Source organism: Globicephala melas, chromosome 14 (assembly GCF_963455315.2).
Source record: "Globicephala melas chromosome 14, mGloMel1.2, whole genome shotgun sequence".
NCBI classification, from domain to species: domain Eukaryota; kingdom Metazoa; phylum Chordata; class Mammalia; order Artiodactyla; family Delphinidae; genus Globicephala; species Globicephala melas.
In genome coordinates this window covers 73,576,618-73,599,006 of record NC_083327.1, presented here as the reverse complement: position 1 = coordinate 73,599,006, position 22,389 = coordinate 73,576,618, and the positions used below count along the sequence as shown (strand labels likewise).

Here is a 22,389-nt window from a genome sequence, read left to right as displayed (position 1 = left end):
CTATTAATACTAATATTTTAAATCATTAATTGAGAATGAATTAATATCTGAGTGGCTCTGGTAATTCTTACTTTATCCTTGAAAACAACTCTAAATCAAAGTCAAATTAATAATTGAATAAATCAACTATACTCCCACATAAAATAAAAACTTAAAAAAAAGAAAGGATACAGAGAAAACAACAACAACAACAAATTAATAATTGAATTTCCAGAGTCTGCGATCTGGTACCTGAGCTGAGTTCAATTTGCAGAGAGTCAAAGAATTTATGCAAACTTGCTTACCATAAAAGAAAAGTAAATGCCTAAAAACAAGCCCAGGGTTTTTCTCTATCTTTCACCACCTTCCCTCAGATACCAACCAATACAGAAAACAGCATCAAACGGTAATTCCCAGGCTTGTTTGCATAGAAGAATCACCTGGGGATCTTCCATAATTTCCTCCTACCCACAGACCACACCCCAGGCCCAGGAAATCGGTCTCTGGAGGTGAGACACAGGCATCTATAGATTTGGAAGCTCCAGACACCAGGAGACAATTGTGATTAAGGCGAAGATAGCCTGATGGGCTCAGTCAGTACACACCTGACACCTGCAAGTCAGGAAGCCTCCATCCTCTGTCTGCTCCACGCTCTGCCAGAGACTCTCAGACCTTTGGGGCAGGATTCACTAACACAACACACCGGTGTATGCACTGGTATCATCATTCTTACTCCTGGCGTGTAATCAATTTGTGAATGCAAATATTAAGAGGATCTTAACACAGAGAGGATGGCCCTAGGGGTTCTCTTAAGTTATGATCTGTTTAAACATTCACACCACTCTTGCATCTTAGAAGACACCTGGCTTTGCTCTTTATTTTGCGAACAGGTTGATCCTGCAGGACAAACTTTAGAAGCCGACAATTCGCCTTACCTCTACGATGCTTTTTAAATCTTGCACGTAAGTCCTTTCGGTCTCCAGAATCTCCTGCACCACTCTGTCCACATAGAGCAGCTTGGGGCTGGTGGCTGATTCTGCCCCCGTTTTGGCCGCCCCGTTGGTGTCCACTCTGTGCTGGGCCCAGGGCTGCCTCTCACTGCCCTGGTCCGTGTTCTGCTGCGCGGCTGCACCGTCCCTCGGCAGCTCGCTGCTGGAAAACGGCCTGGCTGGCATCAGCTCCAGCTTTATGGCCCCTGCTTCCTTATCCTGGGGAAACAAGCCCAAGTGGCTGTTTGAAACTAAGGTCATTCTGCTGCCAAAGGAACCATGGCTGTCCCGGGAGGAGGCCGAGGACGACGTGGAACCAAAGCTGACCGGGCGGTCGCTGTCGGAAAGCTCCATGGCTTTCAGTTGTTGGGAGCAGCGGGAGGGCCTGGCTGTGGTTTTGGGATCTGGAGCTTGTGTTACAGCTGATGACACTTCAAGACGCAACTGGTGCACATCTATACGGACGAGAAAAATAAATAAGGAAAAGGACAAGATAAGCAAGGTAGGCAAGTATTTTAAAATTATATCAAACAGAAAGTTTAAAGGCGGTTAAAACCTAGCTCAATCTACGCAGTCAAAAGCGAAAAGGTAGCAAGTTAGTCATAGATGGAAATGTAAATACCATTTCCCATGGAAATACCCATGGGACGCTGAGTTGCAGAGTTGGAGTTTCTAAAGCATCACATGGAAACGCATCAGAATCAAAGTCTCCGGCACTACCTCGGACCTACTGACCGTCAGTGCGTTTTACCAAGACGCCAATGCCGTGTGCGCACACTTTAAAGTTTGAGAAGCACTGCATCCACGCCTCAAAGTGTGAGCACCTGGGATGACTAATAGAGCAGATTAGTCCAGATCTACTAAATCAAGGCTCAGGGCTCAGGGCACAAGGAACCTAGAGCTTTAACAAGCACCACGGGTGATGCTTATGTATTTAAAACACAACCTACGTGATTCTTACGGTATTTTGAGAAGCACTGTTTTAGATTTTAAGTATTCCACTATAATTCCACAAAATTTTAAGCTACCAACCTGGAAGCACCACTACTTGACTTAACGATGCTGACAATTTTACACTTTACTTTTACACAGCATTAAAGAAAGTGTCACATGGACAATAATTTTCTAATGCTGGGTAAGAAAGCCCAAAATATTGAGACTCACATCCCCGTTAAAACTTAACCGTCCCATCAGAACATTTCCCCAAATCTCTTCTTGAAAGCTGGCATTCCATTTGCGGTATACATGGAGTTACGCTGTTACAGAGTATATTTGATGAACTACATGTTCTGCACGTAGAGTTCAATAACATGACAGTGTGACCATGCAATTAAATAACAGCACTTAAATCTTGGGTCCAAAAAAGACCTTTCATGGACTTTAAACTTGCAGAAGCTATTTTGGTGAAACACACAAAGTTCCAATCTTCTTCATTTGAAAGGCAGGATCCACACTGCATCCCCCTAGCAATGCTATCCCAGGTTTACAGAAACAAAATGCCTCGCAATAAAGAGAGTGATTAGCGAAGAAATTTGTTTCATTTCAAAATCTACCAAAATCCATGTTTATAGGTCTTGTTAGAAAAATAAGAGAGGGAAACTTAGGTATGGAAGGTTATAATAAGACAAATACAATAACAAGAATATAGACTAATGATCGTCTTTTCAAAAGGAACATGAATTGGGTTTGACTCGATAATAAAGATCATCAAACAGCTGGTACCTATATTTCCAAAATAAAAAAGAACCCATCAAGTCTATATCCTTCAACATCCAGACTTTTTCTAGATAGTTTATATCCATGGTAAATATTTGTGCAAGATTATACTGCAATTATTAAAATTATGAATGTCAAGTAAAGGAACTAATGGGTCAACAAGAAGGAACGGTAAGAAACGTGCAGAAAAGCAGTAAATTACCAGCATAACCACTACCACGTGGTATATTGGCCCCCAATTTTTAAAGCTTTTGCAATATTCTTTCTGCTTGCTCTGTAACGGCTTTATGGCCTATAAAACATGGATTGGTTATAGTAGTTAACATGCACCTGTGCTGAAAATCCAGCTCCAACCTGAGTGCTGGAAGAATCCAAGCAGCAGCCGGGCACTTAGGTATGTTTGCAGCAAAGGATGCTTACCCATGTCTCGGACTGGTGTTAAGCAAGTCCTGGGCAGTTCAGATTAGGAGCAGACACACCATGGCATCCATCACAACCATAAGCATGAGGCTGATGTCACTTTCAGGAATGGGCACTAACTTATATAAGTATATAAGGGTTCTTTAAGGTCCCAATGGGCGAATGAGGCTATGAATTAGGACCAAGCATAAGTTGGATGTACTACTCTATATGAAAGAGCATCTGGAAAGGTCTAGATCATCTATTCCCCATAGATTTGGATACACTGGTCTCCAGGACAACTTCTGATTTTCTGACCGGATGAGAATCAACCTTCTCTCCAGTAGAGAAAACCATATTTGACAGTAACATCACTCTTGGCAAATATTATCAGGATGGTGAAAAATGAACACAACAGAGAGACTCATTTCTTTCCTTACTTTCACTCCAAGTTAGCCAGCCAATATTGGGACCAAGGGATTAAAGAGGCATAAATAATTACCAGATGTTTTAGAGGAGTCCATGTTGGGCTGCTAGGGCTGCTAGTGCCTTTTATACTTTCAAAGGCTGGAGAGGGTGGGATATGATACTCGGGTCAACAGGGATCCCTTCATGGGTGAATCTTATATACCAGCATCAGCTGGACCTGGTTCCAAGGAAGGCTTCATATGTCCCAATACCAGGCCTTGGGCTCTAGGCCACTGGACCAGCCCATTCAGAGTGCCAACTGAATAGAATAAAATGGAATATTTGAGATATTTGGTATCTCTAGTATTTAGCCAACTTGGGGTTTTCTGCCCCAAATTAAATACTTTCCAAAACTGCCAATGACAGAAGTGAAACATTTAAAGCTAGGTCATATAATGGCATAGAATAGGGAACTGCATTTGTTAATGGATAACATTTTTTACGTTGATTATATAATTATAGTTTTCCCACATAAGGAAATGTACCTCATAAAAACTGTCTAGTCTTGTTCTCACCTCCTTCAAAATAATTGAAGATTTCCACTCTGTCTGGCCTATTCCTCCTAATACAATTCATCAATCATTAATATTTATCTCTAGAGCTGCACTTCTCAACACAGTAGCCAGTAGCCACAAGTGACTACTGAGCACTTGAAATGCACCTCATCCAAATTGAGATGTGCTCCAAGTGCAAAACATACGCCAGCTTCCAAAGATGTGGCATGAAATAGATAAGCGTAAAATACTTAACTAATAATTTTTGTATTAATTATATGTTGAAATCATTATATGTTGAAATCATACTTTGGAATAGTGGGTTAAATAAAAGATCTTCTTAAAATTATTTTCACTGGTTTCATCTTACCTTTTAAAATGTGGCTACTAGAAAATTACAAAATATATCCGTGTGTTGCATTGTATTTCAGTTGGACAATGCTGATCTAGAAATCTTCTAGATAATTATATTATTCTGTAAGATTTAAACTTACTTCCTTATCAATCTTTATTCCAATAATAGTGAATGAAGAGGTAAATACAATTTGAAGTTTATCTTTTTGTACTCCATTCGTTAATATACAATATTGTTATGAGTTAGTGAAGATAGAATTGGGAGACAAGGGCTGTGTACTGGATATTGGGGTAGCTGGTTTCCCATGATAAACTGAAACACGAGAAAGAAAACTGTAGAGCAAGAAAGCTTTATCCGGGACTCCCCTGGTGGCGCAGTGGTTGAGAATCCGCCTGCCAACGCAGGGGACACAGGTTCGAGCCCTGGTCCGGGAAGATCCCACATGCCGCAGAGCAACTAAGCCCGTGAGCCACAACTACTGAGCCTGCACTCTAGAGCCTGCGAGCCAAACTACTGAGCCCTCATGCCACAGCTGTGCTAGAGCCTCCATGCCTAGCGCCTGTGCTCCACAACAAGAGAAGCCACTGCAATGAGAAGCCCGTGCACCGCAATGCAGAGTAGCCCCCGCTGGCCACAAGTGGAGAAGGCCCATGCACAGCAATGAAGACCCAACGCAGCCAAAAATAAATAAACAAATGAATTAAAAAAAAAAAAAAAAGAAAGCTTTATCCTCCCCTTGAGTGAAAGATGTTGGTGATTGTGTTAACATTTGGGTAACTTGCTGCTTCGCTTTGCTCTCCTTCTCAAAGCCTCTCTCTTTTTCTTACCAGATCTCAAACACAGGACTAATAATATAGCCACTTCTGAGAACTTGCCAATCATTGCTAATGGCCCATGTTAGTGGATCTTTTGACCATGAATACCCTAAAGTAAGCTGATTTTCCCACCTTGAGGGTCTTGGTCCTTCTGACCCTTGGTAAACCTGGACGTGGTGGTGGCAGAAGCACGTGTAGAGGGGCCTTGATTCTTACAACTAGGAGTACTGTAGCTTAAAAGCCTTCAAAATAAAAACATTCCTTCTCGTCCCATTCTCAAGAAAAAGAACAATATGGCTGTATGGCTCCCATGCAGATAACTTTCACACATCTTACTTCACGACAAGCCTCCCTAATTTTTTTCTCGGCAAAAGAGCTTGAATTCCTTGGCTTTTCTTTGTTTGCTCTTCAAACGTCCACTATTTTAATTGCCCTCCTTTGGAATGTCACTGTCAGAATCAAAAGTAGCACTTCTTGGCTCTAACTTGCCTCTGAGGCTGATTTAGGGGTGAAGCAGAACTTTCATTGGCAGGAAAAGTCCATGCTTCTCTGACCATGTTTACAAGTTGAAGGGGAGACTGATGGGGCCACAGCCGACCACACCCTGTCACAACACCCAAGGAGAGCTTTACAATGCAAGGCAAAACTATATGCACAGGACTTCCCTGGTGGTGCAGTGGTTAAGAATCCGCCTGCCAACGCAGGGGACATGGGTTCGAGCCCTGGTCTGGGAAGATCCCACATGCTGCAGAGCAACTAAGTCTATGCGTCACAACTACTGAGCCTGCACTCTAGAGCCCAAGAGCCACAACTACTGAACCCACGTGCCACAACTACTGAAGCCTGCGTGCCTAGAGCGCGTGCTCCGCAACAAGAGAAGCCACCACAATGAGAAGCCCATGCACCGCAATGAAGAGTAGCCCCCACTCGCTGCAACTAGAGAAAGCCCGCGCGCAGCAACGAAGACCCCATGCAGCCAAAAATAGATGAATGAATGAATGAATTAAAAAAAAAAACTATATGCACAGCTGGGAGGAGGAGTGATCAGGATTTCCAAATTCTGCTTATTGCTACTCTAGACTTCAAATACCTAATTGGAGTTCCTTGGCAGGACAGTCATGGACATCCAGAGAATGTATAGTGCTCAGGACCAGTGAATAACTAAAATTATGTAGTTCCTTATCACACTCTCTGTGAAGAGGAGGAAATAGAGGGACTAAAGTATAAGGAAGAAGTTATTCTATCAGCCAGCAAAGTTCACTTTGAGTCTTTGGTAGAGCCTCAAAGTTGTAAACTGACTTGATGATTCAAAAAACAAATTTTTGAGTCAAGTTATAAAGATATTCATTTATATATTTCAAAGACAACACCAACTATTTGAGGAGTTCTCCTCTACACAACTCTGGGTTAATAGTGAAGGGCTCAGTAGATAAAAGCTACCAGATATCAACCTCTTCGTTTTCTAAAATACCAACATGATTCTTGTATTAATGGTAAGTCCAAGGCTACAATTACACGTTTTTGCTCAGAGTGTTCAATCCAAGGAACATGATTTTCATTTTTATTTGTAGCTGTTTGGTAATGAAGAAGTAAAAAAATCTTCTTACCATGTTAATTTCTTAGTTTTGACCAGTGTACTCTGGTAATGCAAGATGTTAACACTGGGGGAAGCTGGATGAAGGGCATACGGAAACACTTAACTATTTGGCAAATTTTCTGTAAATTAAAAAATTTTCCAAAATAAATAATTTTAAAAAGTCTTGTTATCATTGAAGAGTCAGTAAAGCAAAAATTTGGACAAGAAGATCAAGGATAGGAAAAGCTGCTTTGCAAAAATGCTTTTGTTCAAACAAGAGGTGAGGGGTTGAAAGAGAATCAAAGATTTCTTTGGGCTGTAAAGTCTGATACTAAATATTCAGATTATTTACTAACTGGTTCCTGTCCAGTCAGTGAAAACTAAGAGGTACAATGTCTCCTGCAGTTGACTAGGGATTGAGTTAGATAACATATTAGCTAAATTGCCTTAGCTAAGGTGGTGACTCCTGAATTTCTATTCAGGTCACAGGCATGTCGGTTTGGTTAGAAGAGGACCTAAGGGAATTCCCTTAAGTCTCTTCATGTAAATACAGTTTTTTTACTTTTACTATCTGCTTTTTGGAGGTGATTTGGTGTGGGAGGTGAAGGAGATTATGGGGTGGGGTTAAAGCTACTCTGTGGGTTGCTATCACTTTCAGGGGGATGGGTAGTTGTCCACCAAAACCCACCCCCCCTTCTTCTTTAGTGAATAGAGTTTCAGCTGAGCACACTTCCCAGCCTCCTGTCATTAGATGTGGCCATGTGGTCAAGTTCTCATCTGTGGAAAAGATATATGTCCCTCTGGGGGTCCACTTTTCAAGCATCAGACACTGGTCCTCCACGTTCTTCTCCCTTCCCACGGGGACCCAGTTGTGGCAGGGATCTTTGCCTGAGCTATGAACATGACACCAATGCCCTAAAGTACGGAAGAGCACGAAGACAGAAGGGCCTTGCAATAACTGGGTCTGGATGTGCCCTGCGCCACCCCATTAAAAAGTCTGGTTATCCTGAAACTGATGTGCTGTGGAGAAACCATGTGGTGAGACCCCATTGATATGCAGAGAGAAGCTGAAGGGATGCTGGCTGACGTGGCCCCTGCTGTCTGAGAGTTTCCAGCTCAGGCACCAGATGTGTGAGAGAGCAGCCTCTGAGATGACCCCAGCCCTGTCATGTCTGACTGCAGCACCGGGAGACTCTGAACCATACCCACCTCGAAGAGCCTCTCCTGAACTCCCGACTCACAGAAACCTTGAGAGATTAGACATGATTGTTGTTGTTCGAAACCACTAGGCTCTGAAGTGATTTGTAACGCAACGAGAGATAACCAGAACAACCTCTGTTATAACAGATCCGCCTTACCATGATGCGCCAGAGCTTTAACTCTATCAAAATTATCCTGAAAAAACAAAACAAAACACACACCCCTTCCCCCTCACACAGAGCCTCGCAGTTCATTCACATGTGTCATTACCTTTAGAACATTTTGTAGATGGGAAAAAAGATAGAGAGGTTAGGTAACATCATGCTCAAACCTGAACAGTGAATCAGAGACTATGGTTTCTGATTTCTAGTCCATTATTTCTTATACTTGGCTATAGATTCATACAAGAGGGCAGAAAAAGAGCTAAGAGATTAGGAAATGAAGCACTAAACATAAGCTACCTGTATTAAGTGCATGATACCAATGTGCCAATAGCGTGTGTGTGTGGGAAGGAATGAGTATGTGCCCACCTGTGTGTGCAGAAAGAGCTCAGAGGACCAGCCAGAAATCAAGTTATGACATAACAGTTTCTCCTTCAGGGGATTTGCATTTCTGCCCTGGCTCTGTACCATGGAGGTTTGTATTGCTATCTTTGAGTCTCTGGTTTCCTCACGCATAAGTGAGGCAGCTGGACTAGATGACTTTCCCGGGCCATCCAACGGTAGGGAGGCAGCTCCTACTCTGAAATCAACACCAAGTCACCGGCTACCACATCTGCATGGCCCATTCCTAGCTGGGATCACAGGACAAGCAGTAACCACAAAATAGCAATTTTCTTCTCTATTCTCCTAACGCCAGGTCTTAGATGATGAAATGTATATCACTGACTTTGCCAAAGGCTAAAAACCCTCTATTTTTAATTCAGATTAAATCATAATCTATGCTCCAGCTTCCTTCCTGTTCGTGTGGAAATTTCAGTCTCAAGGCAGTAACGAAACAATGATAGCTACATACACAGGCTCCATCTGCATGGAGCACGCTCAGTTCCAAAAACATCTCTGCGCATTTCAGTGGGAGGATTAGGCTAAACAACATTTCTTAAAGAAAAAGGAGGAGGAGGAAGAGGAGAAATCCTAATCACTAACACTAACACTAGTAATAGCACTCTGAGAAAGTAAACCATCCATAAAGTACACTAAACATTTTCTCAGAGAAAAAAAGAGGAGGAAGAGAATTCAGTGTCTAACAATAGAGATCTGAGTGAATAAATCCATCTAGAAAGTACAATATACAACTATTAAATGTCATGCCCTTTCAAATCCTTAAGTGTGTAGAAAATGGTCATAATTACAGCTGAGTAATATGGGTGGTTTACAAAACATAGGTACAAGGTGATCCCAATTTTGAATTGAAAATACTACTTATTTATTATCCACATGAGAAAAAGATTGAGAGGATGTAGAATAAAATACTGACACTGGTTTTACCAAATAGGAGAATGGATGATTTTTCTTTTGATATTTATCTGTAAATATCACTTTTCCTCAATAAGTGTATCACTTTGATAATCTGAAAAAGTTATTTAAAGAAATGAAAAATCACAACTTTGGCTGGTATCAAATATTTAAATATTTTAAATTAAAATAATTGATTTTATGTTCAATATGATTAATGAAAAGGAATGCCAAATATATACATCTTCTCTAAAATATATTAGTAATGCTAAATTAAAATAATTTAAAAATAACCAAAAAAAGAATCTAATGTGCAACAGCATTGACTACAATCCATGCCCTTTTCTCTCCAATTATTCCTGCTAACAAAAGGATTTCTTACCAGTAAACACTCAACATGGAAACTGCATTTACTTAGTCAACTTTGGTTACCACCAGACTCAGGCTGAGTTTCATCACTACAGTTGCTAAGCATAAAATTTGCAAACATTGATTTTGTACCCCCCCCCCCCCCCCCCCGCTTAACCTGCATGAACCTCATAAAGGAAGCACATGAAAGTACTCAGCAGTCGCTGCACAAACACTTAGGGTTTTAGTTTTCTCCCCAGCGTCACCAACATCAGCTCTCTAATTTCAACCTAACTTTAAGGGGAGAGCAAATCCAAACCAAAACAAGGCAAACACCCTTGAAGGCAGACTGCAGTTCAGATGGAGGAAAAAAAATCACCTTCTAGACTAATTCCATTGTTGGAGAACTCTTTTCAGTACCTCGCGTGCATAACAGAACAGTTGTAATATATGCAAGCAAGCTGCTGGCTCTGCGCAGTGTGGTGGAGAAAACCCCTGCGACAGTTTCTCACCAAGGCTTGATGGGCTCCGCTGCTCCAGGGGGAAGGACCGAGGGTGTGGGGCATGGGTTCCGCGGGCACATCCACATTTGCACCTACCTGGGCTCTACCCAGGCTGAGCCGCATTGTCTGCCTTCAGCTGATGCAGTGACCTCACTGGGAGCTCAGTCAGGTAAAACCAGAAGCCTTTACTAGTCTGTGCAGCTCCTTCCGTAGAAATATTGCATGAGTCAGCTTTTATCTCTCAAAACCCAACACACAAAGGCTTTACAAAAACCTGATCGGCAACTTTCTCCCTGCCTTTTTCCCCCTGGTGTGCAGACCACAGACTTCAGCATCACTAAGAGCCTTAAATGAAACATGACATCATTCAGCTGAGAAACAGGACAATAGACACCACTGTGGGTAACTTGAAAATGCACACTTCGCTGAGCAACACCCTGCGACTGCCATTCTTTTGTGAACATCAAATACAACCCACACTCGCCTATAGCTGCTTGGGCTCTACCTTCCTGGCTCTGGCCACGGTTCTCATTAAACTCCACAAAAGCGGCAAGGTCTCAGAGCTCTCATATTTTCAAGTTCACTTCTCGAACTTTGTCTGTTTCAAAGGAAAGGGACACATCTTTTGCATAAGTTTTAAAGTGAAGTTTGGGGGTGGGGTGGAGAATAACACACAGCTGAAGGAAGTTTGAATCCTTAGTTTCCCTTAACGAGACAATTAATACAGTTTTAAGTACGTGAAGTTACACAAGAATACATTTAAGCTTGAGTATTTTAAAAACAGTATTGAAAAATCTATCTGAAGACAAATACCTAAAATGTAAATTTAAGGCATTTCTTAGGAAAACAGTTTAGTTCTGTGACTTTATATTCATAAATACTAAGTAGTGGGCTTCCCTGGTGGTGCAGTGTTTAAGAACCCACCTGACAGTGCAGGGGACATGGGTTCGAGCCCTGGTCCCAGAAGATCCCACATGCCGTGGAGCAACTAAGCCCGTGCACCACAACTACTGAGCCCCCGTGCCACAACTACTGAAGGCCACTTGCCTAGGGCTCGTGCTCCACAACGAGAGAAGCCACCGCAATGAGAAGCCCGAGCACCGCAACGAAGAGTAGTCCCCGCTCGCCACAACTAGAGAAAGCCGGCACACAGCAACGAAGACCCAATGCAGCCAAAAGTAAATAATAAATTAATTAATTAATAAAAAATATACTAAGTAGTAAAGACAGAATGATCTTACTCCCCCACTTTGGTAGGAGAGACCTTCGAATTATATTGGGTTTCCATTTCCCTAAGGCTACCTGTCCTTCTTAAAATGCTATATCTATTTTTATATCAAGATTGAAAAGGTTCTTATTTGAGAAAGATATTGAGTTCTTCAGATGAAGGTCTTCAGGAGTACAAAAATATTCTTGAAAACTGATACCACTGCACCATGGAGCTAAAACTCAAAGTATGCCGTCTGCCGATGCAGGGGACGCGGGTTCGTGCCCCGGTCCGGGAGGATCCCACATGCCGCGGAGCGGCTGCGCCCGTGAGCCATGGCCGCTGAGCCTGAGTGTCCGGAGCCTGTGCTCCGCAACGGGAGAGGCCACGACAGTGAGAGGCCCGCGTACCGCAAAACAAAACAAAACAAAAGTAAATCAGAAACTCAAAGTATGGATTATGCCCATGTATAGACACCTAAAAGTAAACTATTTCAGAGGATCAAAATCCTTTAAATAGAAGTTCCGTTTAAAGCGTTCACTGGTGGTTATGGAAAATAACATTAGCCGATCATCTTTAATACAGCTATTTCTATCATGCCTATTAAGTGATTTTAAACTAACAACATAATAGGATAATTTGTTTTAATGCCTATTTCCTTTCAAATAAGGCTGAACAGATGCGGGGCAACATCAGTGGGCCATTATGGTGGAAATTTATCAATCAGTTCAGAAGACAACTTGTTTCTCCCCCACAAAACTCACCAGTTTGATGGAAATCACTAAGTCACAGATGCTGAAAAGGTAGTTTGAGAGGAAGGGCCCTCCCTGGGCTGTGGGGACTCTCTTAGTCCTCTATTCTGTCCTCCGTAGTGATCTCTCTTGCCCTCCGAAATGACGCCCCCCAGACCCGTGTCCAAGTCCCCCATTTCTGCTGAACTAAGAGTCAGGTCAAATCTTACGAGCCCCATCTAATCTTCCACAACCACTCCAGCCCACTGCTCTTTCCATTTGTTAAACGACTGTTTATTGCACTTAGAGTAAGTGTCACGTGGTCTTATATTTATTTTCTAATCGTCTCTCTCCTACCCTGGATTATTAGCTTGGGGAGCAGGGACCCTTCCGATGCTGTAGGTTTGATATTCATGTGGAAGACGCAAAGGTCTAAACTCTGTGATGGGCTGGTATCTACAGAGGCCCTTGGCTTCTTTATTTTGGTCACGCCACGCAGCATGTGCGGATCTCTGTCCTCCGACCAGGAATCAAACCCGCGCCCCTTGCAGTGGAAGCGTTGAGTCTTAACCACTGGACCGCCAGGGAATTCCCTCTTGGCTTCTTATTGACTCATTTGCTTCCCGTGCATATCTGCAGATGACAAGTTAACTCCTTTATCTTTCAATAAAATTTTATTGTACTTGGATTTTTTGTGTGTGTGTGGCCAAGAAACGTATTTTTAAAAAGCCATTTCTGAGAGACGCTGTGTACGTTACAATGATTTAAAGTATACAGGAGGATGTGTGTAGGCTATTTGCAAATACTACGCTGTTTTATAGAAGAGACGAGCATCAGGTAGATTTTGTTGCTGAATGAGTTAACAGATGAGTAGTGCATAGGGCCTAGGAGGGATGATACAGACACAGAAGAGCAGAGAGGAAAGGAAAGGGAGGAGGAAGTTACATTTCTTGAGCAACTTGCAAGGTTCTTTCCCACCAGAGAGCAGGGGAGCTCCTCAGTGTCTCCTTCAGGCCTCTCATCGCCCCACCTCAGCTCTGATGGCTTTGCTCTCCAGGCCCTCCCATCTCACCCCACACATGGGTTACCCTGGGCGATCAGCAGGTCTTGCAGGTGCCCTGCCGTCTTGCTACTGGACTTTCGTGCATGCAGCAAAATCCATCCCAAGACATGTGAAAGGAACAAATACTAGTGCCGCTCCTGGCTGCATATTTTATTTGCCAATATTAACGGGAGGTGAAAAGATTGTTTTTGCTCAGCAAAATCTCTTTTTCAATGATAGTGAGATTGGCCACAGATAAATGCACATGTATGCCTTGTTGGGTGGAAAAGACACTCTCACTGGAACGCAGCTCTTGTTAATTCCCTCACGACACTGGTTACAGGAAGCACAGGAGCTATTCACAGTATCCTTGCCAGGAGTGGGAGACCCAGGGGTGAAAGAGCAGCACCCACAGGACATGCCTGCAGCCAGCAGGACACAAACCAGCCGTCGAGTCAACTGCAGGCCAGTCGTGTGGCCTAACTGGAGGGAGACCAGAAAGCCCTGCCATTGACAAAATCCCTTCCCGGGAATCTGCCACAGGGCCTGCAAGTCCACTGTGAGAAACCAGTTCTTTTTGGTTTAAGGTAAAAGTCGTCAGTTAAAACGCTAGTATCCCCTGGGAAGGGTTATGGAGTCACTGCCACAGTGGTGTCGTCCGCCTGAGCCTCCTTCTGAGGGTCCACAGGGGTGCTTAGGAAGGAGGTGGGAATGGGGTTGTGTGGCAGGGCTGTGAGGTTGCGGGGAGAAGCACAGACAACACGCAGCTCTGGGGGCTTAGCACGGTCTGACCTAGCAGACAGACTTGGCTGACTCTGCAGCTAGGCAACAGCTCCAAGCAGCTGGGCAACGAAGGATGAAAGAATGGCCCGGGGAAAGGAAGGAGGGCAAAGGCATGCATACATTTTTCAGATTCAAGGAAAGATTTTGCTTTATACCATCCAGGTAAGGCAGATTTAGACAATCATCTTACATTTTCAGATGCAAAGGTGCTAGAAGTTATAAGGGGTATTTCAAGTCACAACTAATATTTTATATACGGAGCATAACAATTTAAAGGCCGGAGCGGCGGGGTCGGGGGAGGGACCTGTTTATTTTGTGGTTTAGGACATTGCCGCTGTGACACATTTCCCAATACAAATGGTAAAACCAACTGTTTTCTAATGCATGGGCCACTGACAAAACACTTTTTTTTTTTTTTGTCTGTTAAGAACATTTTTCTTTGAAAGAAAAGAGCATGAGATTATATTTTCTAAGCGCATGCCACAGAATAAAAGTAAACGTTAAAGTGACTTGCATGCCAGGAGGTGTCACACATCCCACTGTCCCATTGATGTCCCTTAGGAGGACACGGTGACCTTCCTCCTGAAAGTGAGATATCATGTACTAACACCCATCTGCACTGCAGTCTTTGTTTATTAAAAATCTCTATACACTATTCCAGACTTGTACCCAGAAAATGTCACCAGCTATAAACTGCCTTGCTATTGTTATATAAACCAAACCATATACTTTGCTAAACAAACAAAAGAGCTAATCTGTTTTTTTCTTTCTCAAAGACTATTTTCAAAGTGAAATAATTTTAATGATAAGCGACTTTGTCTTCACAAATTTAAGGAGTGTTTACTCTCAGCAAAAGACATAGGTTTAAGGCAGACACAAGCCCTCAAGTCTAGGAGATAGTAAATGAAAGGAGTATTATTTTTTGTTAGTCCTGGAGTATTGAATCTAACAGAGGAAACCAAACAGTAAATAATCAATAGTTACCAGTATACAAATTATCCAACTGAAAATTTAATTCCTCACATCCCCCATTGCATGAAAATGTCAGTATTGAGGCATCATGGTGAGAACTTTAGAAAACAAACCCACAAATTCACAACACTTTTTCACGGCTCACCCTTACCTTGACATTCAAGTCACGATTTAACCTCTCCATCATATACCACTCTGCCATGAAAACCACTGAGATGGGCTGGAAGGGCACACATCCTGGGGACTCTAAAATTGTGCTGTTTCAGGAGGTCCTCCGTGGGCTCACTCTCTCTCTGTGATAGTCGTTAGCTCTGTTTTTCATGATGTTTTTTTATTAGGATATTTTGGTCTTCACAGTCCAGAGTCAATGAAATCAAGTCTTAGTTATTTCTGAACTGAACAATTTTTAGACAGCAAGCAAGCAATATGTTACAAATAGTCTTTTGCTTTCAATACTAGATCAGTCCCATCTTTAAGGACACCATGGGAGGACTCGCTGTGCTGAAAGCACAATGAGCTAATTATCCCTCTAAGAATGCAGTCTGTTTCCAGACACATTTTTCTCCAGGAGATAACACACATCTAATCCATTCATAACTAAAGGCATTCAACACAATCTATACTTTGGAAAACACTCTTTAAAAAAATGTACTTGAACTTGTAGAAGGGGCTTGGAGACTCTTTTGAAATCCTGCAGCAGTATTTTCCGAAATAATCATTAAAACAAGAATCTATTATAGTTTCAGGGTGACAACCATGGAGGTTCCTAACCCTTATGCCAGCTTGCAAAACCATTTCACATCCTGGCAGGGGAGAGAGACAGCCCCCTTGGCCAGCCTTTTCCCCACAGCTCCGAGAGGATGGAGCGATGGGGTGGGCTCAGCTCGACCTCTCCAGCCGCATCCCCATCCTGTAGATTCCGAGATGGTGGGTTCAGAGAGACCGTTATCAAAAGTAGCGGTGGTGAGGATGTAAGCTTGCGGAGGAAACATAGACAAGCCACCCAGAGTGGTTATGAATCAGTCCCTGAACTTGTTCTGAATCGTCCCTCCAGCAACTGCCATCCTTTAGAATCACCACCATCAGTCTTCTTTCCCCAACCTCAAGGCTACCTTCAATGTCACAGTGGCTGACAGCTGAACCTCCAGGTGTGTGACCTGAGAGCAAATGGATTCATCCCGGGGGGAGGCTATCTAATTTCTAGAACTGAAGTGGGGTGGTTGGAGCTTCTATTCGTTTGGTCTCCTTAAACTATTCGCAAGGACAACCCCATTCAGGCAGAAATCTGTAAAAGGTCAAATACAGACCCCACTCCAGGAAAGCAGAACTTACTCCTCTCTAAAGGACGTAGTACTTTCTAGGTTTTTTTTTCTTTTTTTAAACCAGAGAAGGCAATGAGGTTGCCGCCTTTGTTACGGTATTACAACGGTCTTAAATACCCGTCTGTTGCCATGTGTCCTGGTCTTTGCCCTTGGCACACACAGCAACGACCTGCTGACCTTCTCCCTCCACACCTTCTCTCTACTTTAACTAAGAGCAACCACCCCTAACTCAGCCTTGCTAACCGGGGGCCTAGTTCACAGGCTCCGTGCTGGGCTCAGTGAAGACAGTTGCGTGCCAGGAGGTGTCACACATCCCACTGTCCCACTGATGTCCCTGAGGAGGACACGGTGACCTTCTGGAAGCTCCTGTCCAGCGGGACTGCACAAGCATCAGATACATAATGACAAGCGTGACGAGTGTGACGAAGCAACAGCTCAGATGTAACAAGAACTGTATCCGTAAACATTTGCTCTGTTTTCCTAAACTGTCTCTCCCCCTGTTTTCAAACTGCCCTTCAAGTAATACGGAAAGTGGATAGCAACTTCACACTGACAGTAACATCAAGCTGATTGAAGTTGCCTGCACTTATATTTCCTTTTCAGTCTTAGAGATCGAGCGCTGTTGGACTCACCTTTCATCTTAGGTTTAATTACTTGGTATCCAAGCTGAGAGCCAAACTTGCTGAGAGTTTTTGTGCGTCTAAACACTTGCCTAATTCCCAGTTCCCACAGAGGTACATGAAGTAACTTGTTTATGTTAACAGAACAAAGGAAAGGAAATAGGGCTGTCTGTTAGCCTACAGGGTTAATCTTAATTAGGCCAAGAAACGAGTGGCACCAAGTTTATTTTGGTTTGTTCTGAATAAAAAAATTCCAAGTTCTTTATAAGTAGATGAAAGAAAAAAAGAGAGAAAGAAGGAGAAAAAGCCCAAACATTTATACGAGCTGCAGGAACGGTGGGATGATGGGGGAGTTCCTTCACTACCACTATGATCTAGTTTCTGCCTTTTCTTTAAGGAACATGTATTATTTGTGCAATTAAACTAGAAGAAATAAAATAAATAAAATTTAAAAATAAAATTAAAAATTTATGTGAAGGCGATTCCCCATGTGCGGACCCTTCCCCACCCCGTCTTTCTCCACACGCCCTGCTCCCTGCTCGCTGGCTTCCAGTTGGGTTTGGCTAACGAGAGACACCAGAGTTATGAGGCAGCAGGAGAAGGAAACAGGGGTTTACCTGCCTGCCCCCTGGCTGATGAGGAGTGTGGGGTTCAGCAGTGGCTGCATCCGAGGCAGCCCGGCCTCCATGGTCCCAGCTCTCACTGGGCTCTCCTAACTCCACGGTGTCCCCTTGGCCATCCAGGGTCCCTGTGGTTGTCCCCAGGAATGGTGGTTAAGGCTTCCCGCCATTGCTGCAGTCTCTGGGTGCCACACATTCCTCGCTAGCTCCCACGGCCTCACCACCTTCAGTGAAGTAGCCCCTTCATTAAACTCTCCATTTGAACCAGCCGAGCAAATCCAGTTTCTTGCCTGGTCCCTGGCTGATACAATCTCATAGCGACTTCAGACTCTCTGGTCTGAAAAGCAGACAACAGTTTGACTTCACAGGCTTAGGCCTCAGGTTTGACCATAGCTTTTCACTGGGTGGTATACTGCCCAAGTTTTAGCCCTTTTTTATTTAACTGGCTGCTTCATTCAGCTCAATGAAATAAACAATTAGAACTTATTCTATGCCAGAAACATATTTTGAATTTGATATCTACTGATATATTTGTTAACTCAACAAATATTTATTGAACAGCTAGTACGTGCCAGGCACTATATAAGCACTAAAGATAAAGCAGTGAAGAAAATGGGTGACAGCCCCTACCTTTCTGGAGTTTACTTGTGGGTGGAGGATAGCTGGATTAAATTCCCACAATAACAGTATTTCAATATTGGAAAGATACTTTGAGGTTTTCTAATCTAACTTCCTATCTGGTGTTTGAATAATCACTTACAATAGCTCACCAAGTACGGCCAGTCTCTGCTAGGAGACTGTTAGTTACCAGACATTTGATCCCTGCCCACACTTTGGGCAAGCTAATCTTTATTAGATTTAAAGTAATCTAATCTTTAAAGTCTTTTCTCGCATTGAGCTGAAGTTCTTCAAGGACCACTACAGGAAAACACATTTCAGATCACACCTCACCTCCATTTTGAAGTTCATTAATTATCTGAGATGCTACCAGGTCTCCCATTCATACTTGCCTCTTCATTCAAGTACCTACTGAGTCACCACCCTAAGTGATTCTGGAGGCAGGGTTCAAGGGGGTGGTAGGGGGAGTCGCCCCTAGTGCTGTGGGGAGCATGGGATCGTGCTGAAAAAAGGCACCACTCTCGGACCGCATTCTTCAGGCGTCTCAAGATCTTGCTTTTCTGCAGCTTCTACCAAAATGTTTTCAGAATCTCCACAATCCTCATGCCTACTTACCCCTGTAAAAAACACTGAAAAGATCCCACTTTGGGGAATGTCCTCTGGGAAAGAGATGTTCTCCCCGCTACTCCTACGTCAGATTTTTAGATTCAGCAACAACAGTCTGTCCTCAGAGGGCACAGAGTGTGGCCAGGGAGACAGACACTGAGCGATCACACGAACAAGTGATTAATTCTACGGGAGATGCGGACTTTGCAGAGAAGGCACGGGGGGCTGTGAAAACATGTCCAGGGGGACCAGGGCAGGTTTGGGGTGGTCAGGGAAGGTTCCCCGTGGGAAGGGTGTGTGAACTGACATCTGAAGGCTGAGAAGAAGTTAGCTGGGGGAAGCCAGGCAGACAGAAGAGACCACCCAGATCATTTTACTTCCCGAAAGCGCAGATGGCTGGTGTACTTGGCATTTCGCCCATGGTGATCATTCAACCTAGATTTTTCTCTGGACAATCTTGTTTGCCAATATAATATTGCATACCGCAATTAATAACTACGTTTACTGTCACTCTGCCCCCTTATTAAAGAACCTTCTAGTTTCCTTCTCTACTCTGGGTGACCCACCTTCTAATCTGCACACATCAGCCTCTCTCGTTTGGCCTTTTCTTTCTCCCCCTCCAGACACGGGGCAGAGCTGCTTGGGCAGTAACCGTGACTGTTCTTGTGCAACCACTTGGACAGGGCGGCTTATACGGTGTGGTTACAGTAAATCACAGCATAAACTTCCCTGCCCAGCGTTTTCATCTAGGTATAATCAGATGAAAAGGAACATCAAAGGAGCCTGAAGAGGAGAAGGACAGAAAGACAGCCTGGAGGAGGGGCTGTTCCACTCAGCTGGTGGTGCCACTACTAGGGGACTTAGGGACTGACTGTGCACACGTGAGCCTTGAGTACTTCCCAGGACCACTTAGTCACCTATCTCAGGACACCCAAAGCTAGGGACAAATTCCTGGTGCCAGTGTGGCTCCAAACATGACACCTGCTTAGGAGTCTATGCAAATCAGGACATGACAAAATGTAAACCCCGATGAACAAAGCTGCTCTGAGAATACTAGGGCATTAGATTTTTCACAAGGACGGTTGGTTATCGTCCTAGTGATGTCATAGTAAAAACCACCCCCAAAGCTGAACTTATTTTGTTCAATCCAAATCATCATTCAGCGCTTGTAACATGATGCAGGGAGATGACATAGACCTGGAGCTGGGATGTGTGGAATCACAGTTCCCCTAGACAGTTGGGTCACCTTCGGCAAGTCACTCACCTCTCTGGCTTCCAGATTCCTTCTAGATTAGTAAAGTGAAAACTCTGGAGCCTACGGCATTCAAGAATGCTTTTGCAAACGATTATATAGAGAATGAATAAACAACAAGGTCCTACTGTATAGCACAGGGAACTAAATTCAATACCCTGTAATAAATCATAATGGAAAAGAATAGGAAAAAGAATATATATATATGTATAACTGAATCACTTCGCTGTACAGCAGAAATTAACACAACATTGTAAATCAACTATACTTCAATATAATAAATTAAAATAAAAAAGAACGCTTTCCAAATCTTCGAATCTAAGATTCCATGGTTTGGGGTGATGTGTCGACACAATGACCCCCTTCTTAACTACACAGTCTCTCTCGAGGCTCTCATGTAACTCAAGGATCTTAAATGTGGTCCCCACTATTATAGTCAGAAAACCATGAATTGATACAAAAACCAGGAGCATATGGCCTTTGTATAGGGAAGCTGCTTTAAATTATCTATAATTCCTCATGTGGCAGAAGTTGTGATAAGACACCTTAACCCATCTGACAATGTCTGAAATTGGAATTCAACTCTATTTTCAGGTGTACATCTCAGATTCTGTGTGGGGAGCCAAGGTTGGGGCTGGAGGTGAGAGATCTGATGATAATGAAAGACTTGGTGGTCCTGGGAGAGACTGGGGAAGGAAGTCAGGCCTGATAAATAGAACTCCTGGGGATGCCTGGTGCGACCTGAAGACTCGCCCAGAAGTTGTGATCTGAGGCTGTGCAGGCAGAGTGTGACTTGAAGACTTGTTATTTGTCAACACTGGGTTTAAATTTTTTGAATTGATAAACCAAAGTTTAAAAGTCAGGCCATTTCAAAAATAGCAATGCAAAAAAAATAAAAAGTAAAAATCAGGATATTTCACATATAAATCCAGATTTTTCTGCTTGGGGAGGAGGTGCCAAAAAAAGAACCAATAAGCGCCCGTCACCACTGCCCTTATATTCCCACTCAGCAGCAATGGGTGGGGCTAAGCTTGTTCCCTTCACCTTTGCCGTGCACTTTCTAGTTTGCTGCAGGCCTCACCACTCCCTTTATTCATTTATTAACATCTTTATTGGAGTACAACTGCTTTACAATGGTGTGTTAGTTTCTGCTGTATCACAAAGTGAATCAGTTATACATATACATATGTCCCCATATCTCCTCGCTCTTGCGTCTCCCTCCCACCCTCCCTATCCCACCCCTCTAGGTGGTCACAAAGCACCGAGCTGATCTCCCTTGCTCTGCAGCTGCTTCCCACTAGCTATCTATTTTACATTTGGTAGCACCACTCCCCTTAGTATCACACTCACCTCCATTCACTCTTTTATAGAACCTGCCTGGCTCTGGAGCCTGGAAGTATTTGACTCTGTGTCACACTCATGGACCTTTGGACACTACTGTGTACTAGGTTAGTAGTTCTAGAACGACCAGATTACTAGAAAATGATGCTGTAAGAAAAATTTATTTCTCTTCAATTTGTAAGTCATATAAAAGTGAAACATGAAGAATTAAAAATATCACTTGTTGTTTGTTACTTTATACAAGATCAGGCAAAAAAATGTACCATAAGACCAAAACCATCTTGGAAAGAATCAGTGAAGGGAGTAAGGGAAAAATGTTTATAGAAGCGGGGTGGGGAGAATGTTAATGGCAGGTCAGGAAATTGGAACTTTTTTTTTTTTTAAAGATAACTGAGTTAAATTTGTTTTATTTTATTTTTTGGCCATGGCGAGGCTTGCAGGATCTCAGTTTCCTGACCAGGGATCAAGCCCCTGCCCCTGCAGTGGAAGCACCGAGTCCTAACCACTGGACAGCCAGGGAAGTCCCTGGAACTGTCTTTACCATTTAACCTCATTAGCTTTTATTTTCGTTTGCCACTCTTACTATTAATTAAAGTCTGTATTCTACTAGTGCTTTCACAAACCTTGAACATATCAATAAATGTTAGAATTTGTGCAGGGTCTCTATGGAGGAATTAAGGTGGACGAAGCAGTCAAGTTGGTAATTCTGCCAAAACAAACACCCAGGTAACTCGGCGTCATAGTTTTTGACATTTAAAAATACTGGGGACAGTAAGGCCAAAACCACAGCCCTGGAAGAATGACACACTGAGTTGTCCACGCAACACATTGAGGGTCCCTTACAAGGACTGAAGTCAGGATTCGTTTTTGATACCCTTCTGAAAGACAAGCCAAGATCAACTATAAATGTTAAACTTCACATATCATATCCTAATCTCATAGAACACTGGTTTTGTTTGTACCTTTTAAAAAATAATAG

The 22,389-nt window shown here is 43.1% G+C and overlaps 1 protein-coding gene across 4 annotated transcripts in view; it reads right to left on the bottom strand.

Moving 5' to 3' along the window:
• PLEKHG1 (pleckstrin homology and RhoGEF domain containing G1) overlaps nt 1-22,389 on the bottom strand; it is a 223,313-nt gene that overhangs the window by 87,858 nt on the left and 113,066 nt on the right. For all 4 annotated transcript variants that reach the window (XM_030853164.2, XM_060283667.2, XM_060283669.1 and 1 more), the window contains one exon: nt 915-1,423. In XM_030853164.2, the coding sequence (XP_030709024.2) occupies nt 915-1,322 (408 nt within the window). In that variant the 5' untranslated portion in view covers nt 1,323-1,423. The remainder of the gene's footprint in view (nt 1-914; nt 1,424-22,389) is intronic.